We start from the raw sequence: 12,161 nt of genomic DNA, 5'->3' as shown, positions 1-12,161 counted from the left end.
AAATGTAAATCTTAAATAATGAAAATAAATAATGCAACAAAAAACAAACCTCCCTTTATATTGTATGTTATTTATTGTATATGTTCCTCCCTTTTTCACATACCTGTCTGATTATAATGGATTATATTCTGACACCCTGGGAACATCAATACTGTGGCGATCACACTCACACAGTCATTTGTTGCTGCAAGGCTCCTGTAGTCTAGGGGAGGAGCACTGTACACTGTCATTTCAGAAACGAGGTGTAGGCAGTCTATGTAGTCCGCGCATAAGTGGCCATCACATACTGCTGGATTCGGCCGCATCACCCATTGACAGAATATACAGCATGTAGTACAATACGCTGTCAATGGATGACACGGCCATATAAACGGCCATATAAAGTAGTACATGATGCTGCTGACTATGCACAGACTGCATAGGCTCCTGCACCGAGTTTGCCACTGGACCACTAGGTTCTCTTCCTCCACAACGTACCTTTGTGGGTGTAGATGCTTCCTTTCAGTGGTTACGCATCACCGGTGTCTTCTGCTTGCTGGTCTTATGCTCCGTTGCTGCTTGGCTGGATCCTGGAATGTTGGGCTCCTGTTTGGATAAAAGATAGTTATTATTCACGTTTTGAAAAGATAAGCAGTGAGTGAAGAATCTAGGCCTCCCTCCCCAGAGACATTAAATCAGTAGCTTTTTCTGTTTAATAAACAGGCCTACTTCCACCAAATCAGCTCCAGAATGTAATTAATAGCATTTAAGTGTAATGTCTATTTTCTTCCATATAGCCCCGACATCAAATTAATAGCACCCATGTTTAATAATTAGGCCTCCTTCCCCCTAACCAGCCAAGAATAAATTAAAAGCCTTCTTCTCCAATCAATCCCCTATAATAAATTAATAACATTTAATAACATTCCCATTAATAAACAAACATAACGCCCCTATCAGCCCAGACATTAAATTGATAACCTCTACATTTAACAAACAGACCGATTTAAATTATTAATATTCCCATGTAATACACATGTCTATTTCCCCACCAGCCCCACAATCAAATTACGGGTTACAACTTTCCTCACATTTAATAGAGATTATTATTGCAAATTATTATTTTACTGATTTATTTTTTATATTACTTATGTTTTTATAGTATGTATCATACTATAAAAAAAATCCTCCCTTCTCTCCACCCTCCTGCCCTCTGAAATCTCCAGCCTCCTCTTCTCATCAGCCCCTCTTGTCTCCTGCCCCCCTTCTCATTAGTCCCGTCTTCTCATCAGCCCCTTCTAGTCTCCAGTCCCCCTTTCTTATCAGCCCCCTCTTGTCTCCTTCCCCCCTTCTCATTAGCCCCGTCTTCTCATCATCCCCCTCTAGTCTCCAGCCCCCCTTTTTTTTCATCAGCCCTCTTCTCATCATCCCCCTCTAGTCTCCAGTCCCCCTTTCTCATCAACCCCTCTCTTCTCATCATCCCCCTCTAGTCTCCAGCCACCTCTTCTCATCAGCCCCTTCTAGTCTCCAGCCACCCCTTCTCATCAGCCCCCCATTTCTCATCATCCCCCTCTAGTCTCCTTCCCCCCTTCTCATTAGCCCCATCTTCTCATCATCCCCCTCTAGTCTCCAGTCCCCCTTTCACATCAGCCCTCTTCTCATCATCCCCCTCTAGTCTCCAGTCCCCCTTTCTCATCAGCCCCCCTCTTCTCATCATCCCCCTCTAGTCTCCAGCCACCTCTTCTCATCAGCCCCTTCTAGTGTCCAGCCACCCCTTCTCATCAGCCCCCATTTCGCATCAGCCCCCTCTTGTCTCCTTCCCCCCTTCTCATTAGCCCCGTCTTCTCATCATCCCCCTCTAGTCTCCAGTCCCCCTTTCTCATCAGCCCTCTTCTCATCATTCCCCTCTAGTCTCCAGTCCCCCTTTCTCATCAGCCCCCCTCTTCTCATCATCCCCTTCTAGTCTCCAGCCACCTCTTCTCATCAGCCCCTTCTAGTCTCCAGCCACCCCTTCTCATCAGCCCCCCATTTCTCATCAGCCCCCTCTTGTCTCCTTCCCCCCTTCTCATTAGCCCCGTCTTCTCATCATCCCCCTCTAGTCTCCAGTCCCCCTTTCTCATCAGCCCTCTTCTCATCATCCCCCTCTAGTCTCCAGTCCCCCTTTCTCATCAGCCCTCTTCTCATCATCCCCTTCTAGTCTCCAGCCACCTCTTCTCATCAGCCCCCCATTTCTCATCAGCCCCCTCTAGTCTCCAGTCCCCCCCTTCTCATTAGCCCCGTCTTCTCATCAGCCTCCTCTAGTCTCCAGCCACCCCTTCTCATCAGCCCCCTCTAGTCTCCAGTCCCCCCTTCTCATCAGCCCCCTCTAGTCTCCAGCCACCCCTTCTCATAAGCCCCCCTTCTCATCAGCCCCCTCTAGTCTCCAGCCACCCCTTCTCATAAGCCCCCCTTCTCATCAGCCCCCTCTGGTCTCCAGCCACCTCTTCTCATTAGTCCCCCCCTTCTCACCATCCCACTGTAATTTACTTACCTGAGCTCTCTTTTTCCTCCTCCTTCTTCCTGCGTCCTCTGTGCTGGCTCCTCAAAGCAGCTCCTGTGTTCTTGGCCGCCCGCACCTACTATACTAACTATTGAAAGAGAGCCGGCGCATCGGCTCTCTCTCACTGCAGCGTCCTGACTTTCACGTCAGGACGCTACAGTGAGAGAGAGACTGTGCGGGCAGGGGGGTATGGCGGCCCGAAATGTTCAATGGACGACTGGCCCGGGGGCCTCGTGGCCCCCTGCCCCCCGTCCCAGCCTGCCACTGCCTAAAGGTGCATTGGTAGAAAGCGGGAGGAGCTTACATCCTAGAGAGCAAGGGAGATACAAGTAGTGTGACACTGAGTGGGGAGTAGAAATTGGAGCAGAAGCAGCGTTGTTGTTGTTGTTTTCTAAAAGTCCTCCTTAAAGTCAAATGGGAATATTTTTTTCTGCCACAGTCCAAAGAGAAATATCAATTGAATAAAACAAATAGACAGCTGTGACTAGTATAGCAGCCACATCAATGAACGAAGTACTAACAGCTGATCACCATCATCATCATTGTGTATTCTCAAGCTTCCAGAAGAGAAATGGCTCTTGACAGGTGTGCATGAATCCCAGTCTACTGCACTCATAATTACATGAACACTCCCTTACTGTACTGAGCATACGCTCACCCACCCCTTCCTTCCCCGTTCCGTCTCATCAGTGGGAAGTGTAAGACAATATCTGCATAGCCATGTGTTTATTTGGTGCACCTATGCAGTTTGTGAATACGTGTTTTATGCCAATAACAGATGGACTTCCAACTCTACATGAGCCGCAATATGTTCAATCTTTAATACTCATGAATCTTTATATCTGCCCAGGAGAAGGTTATGTCCATTCAAAAACAAGAAATTATATCATCATCACCATTTATTTATATAACGCCACTAATTCCGCAGCGCTGTACAGAGAACTCACTCACATCAGTCCCTGCCCCATTGGGGTTTACAGTCTAAATTCTCTAACATATACACACAGACAGACACACAGACTAGGATCAATTTGGTAGCAGCCAATTAACCTACCAATATGTTTTTGGAGTGTGGGAGGAAACTGGAGCACCCGGAGGAAATCTACGCAAACACGGGGACATACAGACTCCTCACAGATAAGGCCATGGTCAGGAATTGAAATGCTAACCACTAGGCCACCGTGCTGCCCGCTATATGGCTGTAATACACAGTAAATGTAATATATGTCTGTTCAGGAATCTGTTTAATGTGTAGTTATAGGTTATCAAATAAAAACCTTACAGATTTGTTAATAACTTGTGAAAGGTTCATCTTCTAGCATCAGGAGATCCTTTGTTTTCATAAGCAAATAGAGTATCTGCTGTAATATATCTTAATGAAGGTTTCCTGTGAAAAGTTTATTTCAATTGATTTTAAACATTTGAATCTGTTTTCCTGTGCAATATGTTGTATATTGCTGACTTTTTATGAGGTATATTGTGTCCTTCTACCACCAGCTACAAGAGAGGAGGAGTCGCCTCAGGATTTAAACATGTGGAGACAAATATGTACAATATACGACGTCTGCTACATGTGAAGGGCAGGAAACATGTCTCAGCCACTGAGGTATGTGTGCAGTTTGCAGCGTGTCCATGTTAATCAATTCAGCCTTAAATATTTTTCTTTCCTTTCAGCCTTAATTTTTTTCTTATTTTACTGTAGTAAAATGAGCTGTTTCATTTCTGTATAGAATTAGAACATTTGATCTGGCCATAGGGGGTGATTGTGAGGCTGGATGAGGGTACAGGAGCAGAGGGTGAGTGTAGGTAGAAGAGTGGAGGCAGAATTACCTACATATTTAGGGTAACTCCACTCAAAAACAATGTTGCCTAATTTAAACCACTATGCTGGGAGCTGCAACTTTCTGGAAACACTCCTTACTTGAAATAGGACTTCTGCCTGAAACAGGCTGTTAAAAAAATTGAAACACACTGTTGCTGTCATTTGACTGATACATTGTGAATAACTGCACTAATAGTTTCCATTATTACAGATTTTGCTAAAGAAAGTCAATTATTCACAACCAGTCAAATGATAGGAACAGTATGTTTCTAAGTCTAGCAAGAAATTTCGGTCTAAAATCCCATTTCAAGTATAAGAAGTTATTCCAATAATTTGTACTACACAACATAATTGTAATTATTCAAAATAATCTTTGATTTAAAATAATGTCTTGACTTGGACAAGTTTAATAATGTCTCATGTCAGTGCTTAAGCACAGAGGTGGAAAATGAGTACCATATTTAAGTGTCTATTTTACTGCCTTTTTTTTGGACAACTTTAATTCACTGGCAACACTTTGGGTATAAATTCAGAGTTTCTCTGGCTTGCCCTGGATGGGTGAAGTACATCACTCCTGTTTGAAAAGGTATCCATTGGTTGGGCCCTCTGTCTGCCTTCTGCCTTCCCAATATTCCATTCATCCTTATTTATTATCCCAAGGCTAATGTGTGCAGTTACGCTTGGTACCAGAATGGGCAGCACGGTGGCATAGTGGTTAGCACTTCTGCCTCACAGCGCTGGGGTCATGAGTTCAATTCCATACCATAGCCTTATCTGTGTGGCGTTTGTATGTTCTCCCCGTATTTGCGTGGGTTTAGTATGGGTGCTCTGGTTTCCTCCCACACTCCAAAAACATACTAGTAGGTTAATTGGCTCCTATCAAAATTGACCCTAGTCTCTCTCTGTCTGTGTATGTTAGGGAATTTAGACTGTAAGCTCCAATGGGGCAGGGACTGATGTGAATGAGTTCTCTGCACAGCGCTGTGGAATCAGTGGCGCTATATAAATAAATGGTGATGGTGGTGAATGGGGCTGCATATTACTTTTGCAGAGAGGCATCAGATAATCATCATTGATAATCATCATTGTAAGGTGCCAATAAAACTTTGCAGCATTGGAAAGTCAGAATGACAAATTAAACAAAATACAAATCACACATAATAAATAAACAAGTACAGTAAGTGGTAAGAGGCTGACGACAGAGGTTCTGACGTGAGACAAAGGATTGAGAGGACCCTGCTCATGAAAGCATAAAGACTAGATGGAGAGAGCAATGTTGCTACAGTATGAGCTAAGATTTAAACCAGAGTTGAGTTGGACTGTAGCTTGTAGCAGCATTGCAGGACTGTAGAACATGCAGAGGGAGTAGGATCGGTAGTATTAGGTTGAGCTAGGAATGGCTATTGTAAAGATGTCATCTGAAAGATTTAAGGTTGGGAAAAGTCTGGTCAGGGGGCATAGAAAGTTCCATAAGTGCAGCACAGGAGAAGTCTTGGAGGTGGAAGTGAAAGGTTGTTATCAGAGAGAAGGTGAGGCGCAGGTCAGGCACATCTAAGAGGGAGTGTATCTTGTGATGAGGTCAGAGATGTAAGAAGAGGAGGTGTTGGTGACAGCTTTGAAGGTGAGTAGCTTGAATTGAATTAAGGAGGTAATGGGAGTCAGCGTAGAGATTTGCAGAGTGATACAGTGGATATTGAGTGGCGAGACAGAAAGATCAGTCATGCACAGTATGTAGGATAGATTGTAGAGGGGAAATATGGCAGAGGGAAAGTCCAGACAGCAGGAGGTTGCAGTAGTCAAGGCAGAATATAATGAGAGAATGAGGTCGCCCTTACAACTACTGTATATTACATTTCCCTTGGTTTGTGTATATGTTAAGCAGAGCCATAACTAGGGCTGTGCGAGAGGAACGACCGCCCAGGGCGCAACGCTGAAGTGGTTCATTTGGTTAAAATTGAGGTGTAGGGGGTCCGCAGTTTTGCTTCTCGCCCCAGGCACTAAAATTTTAAGTTACGGCTCTGACGTTATGAGATTAATGCTCACACACCCAAGCAATAATTTAACCTTTGGCTGATTAGTCAAGCTCACATCACCACCTACTTATAATGACTGCATGAATGTGCTGCACTCACTCTGTGGCATCACAATGACTAGGAAGAGAAAAGGGCCACACTGGCTTAGAATGTGGAGTGAACGTTAGAAATATGGCAGTATCCAATTAACAACTAAGAAATTATTCTATCTATAAAAAGTGTGTTATGTCAGGCAATGTAAATTAAACACAATAATTCTGCCTCATACTAAAATATATTGTTTTAGGTTTAGATATATTTTAATTTCTTAGATTTGTGGATTCTTCATACAAAACACAAAAGTATTGTTCCAATCTTTTCGACACACTGGACTGAAATCCTTTGTGGCAATAACCTTTTCAATGTGTTTACCTACCCAGTGGGGGTTTGACTACAATATCTTCTTTGTTTTACTAAGGCCACAATTCTGGATCTGTTTCAATGCATCCTCTGCAGGATTGGCTTTATTTATCTGCGTTTAAGATGCTGGCTGACATGGTTATCGATTTTATGATGAAAAGTTATTGTTGACACTAAGTGGAAAAAATATTTTTTTTAAATTAAAAATGTTTGCATGTTAAACTACATTAAAGTAAACAGTGAACTTTTAGTATAAGTAGTTAGTTAGTCAATATAAAGGTACAGAAATACCATGGTAAATAAACTGTGTTTTGTTTTGTAAAGGAAGTGAAATTTGAAGTAGTTTTCCAAACTGAGACTTTAATTTGTTGGCATGTACATACTCTCCTGCAACATCTACTATAGATTTTGCTTTCTTTTGCTAGCTTACTTGTGCTTTTAGATATGCCTTTATAAGAGTGGGCAGATATGTTTATTGTCCTTCAATATGACACAAAAAGTCTCTCTGTAAATAATCGTATCCAATGCAGAGAGCACAGCAAAGCTCTGTCATATCCAAGGGAAATGGGAATAAATAACTCTACCTAGTGGAACAAATTCATGACCAAAAGCACAGAAGCCAGAAAAATAAAACAATATGTTAAGTAAAAGTTTCAAGTAGGTTTCAAGTAGGTTTGTACAAGCCAGAAGGTGGACAACCCCTTTAACAATTAGACAGTTACAACTATTGTAAAAGGAAAGTGTAGAATAGTGTAGAATACAAATGCACCTTTTCATCTGTCATGTTAGTAACGCTCCTGGCGTCTGTTTTTCTCTCTAACAGGTGGATTTGTCCTGGAACAGCTTTAACAAAGGGGATGTTTTCCTTCTTGACCTTGGTAAAGTGATCATCCAATGGAATGGGCCAGAGAGCAACAAATCGGAGAGAATTAAAGTCAGTAAAACATAGGGATATTACATTCACAGCTGTTTTTGGTGTTATTTCCAAGTACTAGGAAGATCATGGGGTAAATGTATCATACCCCGGTTTTTTTAACTCGCCGGGAATCGGCGAGTTGACAGCTAAAATTTAAAGCAGCGCTGGCTTGTAAAGGCAAGCGTTGCCTTTACAAGCCAGCACCGCTTTAAATTTTAGCTCTCAACTCGCCGATTCCCAGCGAGTTAAAAAAACCGGGGTATGATACATTTACCCCCATGTGTTTTAGACCAACCAACCAGTGCAAAAGAAGGAACAAATCAATATCTTAGTTTCTGCATGTGCAGCAATATATTTTAGGTATAGTGTATATTAGCTATTTTCCCTGTAATAATGTCTTACACACACATTTGCCTAAGGTAAGGTACAATAACTCCAGTAAAGCCTCAAAACACTGGTACAAAGCAAAATTAGTTCACACGTTTGATCAACGTGTTTGTATTTTTGTGATGCCCCAAAATTTTCCAGAGGATGAGTATCACCAATTGCACATAGCCCAAAATGCATCGCTTATTGACTAACCTTAATATTGTCATATTACATCTGTACACCTATACTGTCAACCAGTAAAATGCAAAAAAAATCATTGCCACAGTTACTAAAGAAAACTTTTGGTTCCTCACATAACAACACACTCCCTGGGATCTCTGCAACTAAAAGTAACAAGCACTTAACATCCTTTGGAACCAAAAAACTCAAACAAACAATTATCCCTATTTGAATTTTTATCAGAGTGTCCATTCATTACCTCCTGATCACTTGCTATCTACTAGGCTTTTATTACCAAGTTTATTAGGTCTTGCTGTTTTAGTGAATTATATATGCAAACAGATTTACTTTCAATTGATGTTAATATATTCTTAATAAATTGTTATTGTTTGTGCAAGCTAGGAGTTTAGAGTTATATTCTGCCATATTCATTGTAAGATATATTAATTTGTTTCTGGGTCTGACCCTCACCTAAATTGACGCTTCTAATTGTTTGAGCTTTGTGGTTGTATTAAAGGAGGCAGCACCCTCTTATATAAGGAGTGATTATTTAATATATCTATATATACAAGACATTTTTTTATAGGGCTAGTGATTGATATAGTCTTTAGCGCCTAGGAGTCTGTTGGAATCAAGCCTGGTACTCTTTGGCCCTAAACCACTAATCCAGGCCCTTAATTTAGTCCCACATCAACTTGTTATCTTATCTTTAGTCCAACGTTAAATTTGTTTTCTTCTTCTATGTCAGGGTTTCCCAAACCCAGTCCTCAGGGCTCCCCAACAGTGCAGGTTTTCTGGATCACATGTGACATAATTAGGACCACCTGTGGATCTGTTACAATGTGTCAGTCCGTAATGAATACACCTGTGCTCCAGCAAGGAGATATGGAAAACCTGCACTGTTAGGGAGCCCTGAGTACTGGGTTTGGGAAACCCTGTACTATGTGATTCTCCTCTTGCTCCCCTATAATCCTTCCATCTTTAGATTGGTTTCTTCCTGCATCCAGTGTATCTAATATTCAATTAAATACAGTTACAATTTAAATAACTATGTTTTTCTAAATAAAACATAACAAATAATATAATATCCTTTCACAGGCCTGCTCCTTGGCTCAGAGCATAAGAGATGATGAGAGGGGAGGAAGAGCCCAGATCGGGATCATAGACAATGAGCAGGATTCCCCTGACCTGATGCAGGTTATGACAGCCGTGCTGGGGACCAGGACCGGGGAGCTAAAGGACCCTGTTCCAGATGAGAAGGCAGATGAGCAGCAAAAATCAAACGTCAGACTTTACCAGTAAGTCAGAGAACACCTGCCTGGTACACAGACTGGAATCTGTGTGATTGTACTACACACACTGTCTACCTGACACATTACAGATAAGGAACATATGTAAACAGAGTTATTAGCAGTATAACAGCTCAGTTTAAAGACTGTATTTCTAAATGTATCTGAGATACCTTTGCACCTGTTAGATCACCTTTTATAGTTGTATTTAGACAAAGGGTTAAACTCACTCAGATTATTTTTTTTGCAAGCTCTGTGCTATAGGTTCATTTTAGAGCATCAGAGAGTAATAACATTTTATACTTTAAAAAGTTACAGGAGGTAGTTTATGAATCATAGGGGGGCCGCTACATCAGTTGTTTGTAGTGCCTGGGTGAATCATTTTTTAAAGTTTTTAGGGGGGTGAGTGGGGTCTCATATAAACTACAATGGATCATGAAAGTAGAAAATATTTTATTTTCCATTTGGACTATGATGGGTCAATAAAAACTATATAATAAAAATGTGATTTGAATAAAGGGGTGAACAAAGGTTTGGGGAGTATTTTATTCAATACAACTTTGTGACCCTGCCTCAAAATCCGCCCCTTCAGAGTCTGTGAACCAAACAATTGTCGCTTCTAAAATGTGCTTATTATCTGGTGCATCGCCACAGTGTATAAGACAAGATTGTCTCCTCACAACAATACTTATTGGGTATACTAACAACAGACAAAGTTTCAAACATACTGATCTGTTCAAAACATAATAAAGAAAAGAGTAATTTGAGGCTAGAGTACCTAATAGCGGGGTTTTCTACGTTAAATAAACCCTGTACTAAATACCTAGATTCTCAACAATAGGACTTATATACTACTATGTTGTATCTCCCCTGCTACTGAGAGAGTCAAGCAGCGCCAAGGGTGATCGGCAGTTGTACCACCTATAAGTGTCAGAACCCCGCTAAAGAATAGTGTCCCCACAAAGTACTGTTATTGGTAAGTAATGGGATATAGTACAGGGGTTATTTAAATTGGAGAAACTATATAAGTTTTGCAATTTGAAAGCACCACCTGCAGTCTATAAGATAGTGCTGCTCGCCAATAAAGGTATAGACAAAACCATAAGCAACTGGAACACCCCTTTGTAAATAGTATGAATTGCATGATTTCAGACATGTGCCCTCCACCACACACCCTGAAGTCCAACTCAACAGGAATGGACTGCATTACCCCAAAGACCACAACCTTAATGAAACCAAACTGTGAAGAGAAAAATTGGGGCAGAGAATCACTTATTCCAAGAATAAGTCACCTACTACCCAGAGCTAAGTTAAGGTGGCCATCATAGGGTATCACAAGCTGGGGAGTCGACTTCAGATCCACCCAAAATTAAACTAAATCCTCTTCCACAAATTAATAATCTAATTTTTTTTTTACAAAGAAAACAAACAAATTCACCATAAATCAGTGTGTCTTGGCCTCATACAACCACTGATCCTAGTCAACATTTCACAGGGATCTTTCAGATGTAGGCCAGGGTTGGTGGAAAAGGCGATCATTTTTTGACTGCACTAATTGAGTCGCATAGGATCAAACAGTTCTGCTCAAGTGCCGAATGATCAGATCTCAATGATTTAGCCACATACAAGATGCCAAACTGGAGGCAGATCTGGTTGATTCCAATCCACTTTTCACAGTTTCTCAGAATATAATGCAAAAACTATTTTTGCCCTAAGTTATTAGAAATATACAAAACATAAATAAATATTTGTTAAAAGCAAACAACTCTAAGGGGGGAATTCAGTTAGCTGCAAAGAGCCGCTAGATATTAACGCGTTATGCTCCATACTTCTGGTTAATGCGGTAGAGGAATGTCAGTCCGGATAATCACCGTAAAGTCTTATTGTACATGGCTCCTGCGGCTCTTCTCTTGAAATTAAATCTGCCTCTTGGGAGTAAGGTAAATATTACTTTATTTAAACCAAAGTAAATAGATAATCAATATGAGTTTAAATACGTTTACTTATCATATTAATTTCCTCTTTGTTGATAACATTATTAGCTGTATGAGTAATCTATTTCTCCTTTATAATGGGCTTTACTTTATTGCAGTGTTTTTGAAAAAGATGGAGACTTAGTAGTACAAGAAACTGCAACAAAACCGCTGACTCAAGATCTCCTCCAGCACGAGGTTAGTGGATTACAAAAAAACAAAAAGAATAAAAGTTATATTTAACTCTGCAGTGAGGATTCCTCCTGGAAATGGTAGATCTTGCCTGTTTAGCCACAATTATCCAAAATCAAAGTTTTAAGAAGACCATTAAATCCATTAATTCAGTGTAGGTTATTTACAAAGTACAAAACGTCTGCTCTGCAGCGCTAATACAGCTGTGGACCATGATTTAGACGGATTGGTGCCTAGATTTCCACCGGGGTGCATAGCAGAGCAAGATGGCCGCCTATGTGGTGGAGCAGCAATTTGCATAGGGATTTGGGAGGAGTGGAGGCTTTCCATAACATGCAGTAAGCAGTAGGCACTCTGGTGCTTCTTATTTTTCAGAGTAGTGCAGAAATGAGATTTCATTTTGCAGAGCGAAACTATTGTAATGAGATAAAGGGGTGGAAAGGGGGAATTTTCAGGGGTGTTTCTTGCCG

The 12,161-nt window shown here is 41.1% G+C and overlaps 1 protein-coding gene across 1 annotated transcript in view; it reads left to right on the top strand.

The window, feature by feature from the left end:
* Window positions 1–12,161, top strand: part of VILL (villin like) — a 70,335-nt gene that overhangs the window by 36,635 nt on the left and 21,539 nt on the right. The window contains exons 5-8 of the mRNA XM_075212191.1: window positions 4,016–4,124; window positions 7,596–7,706; window positions 9,336–9,535; window positions 11,619–11,697. Of these exons, the coding sequence (XP_075068292.1) occupies window positions 4,016–4,124; window positions 7,596–7,706; window positions 9,336–9,535; window positions 11,619–11,697 (499 nt within the window). The remainder of the gene's footprint in view (window positions 1–4,015; window positions 4,125–7,595; window positions 7,707–9,335; window positions 9,536–11,618; window positions 11,698–12,161) is intronic.

This window comes from Mixophyes fleayi, chromosome 5 (assembly GCF_038048845.1).
Source record: "Mixophyes fleayi isolate aMixFle1 chromosome 5, aMixFle1.hap1, whole genome shotgun sequence".
Classification (NCBI taxonomy): Eukaryota; Metazoa; Chordata; class Amphibia; order Anura; family Limnodynastidae; genus Mixophyes; species Mixophyes fleayi.
Note: the sequence above shows the minus strand (reverse complement) of the source record. Positions and strands in the feature narration are given on the sequence as shown.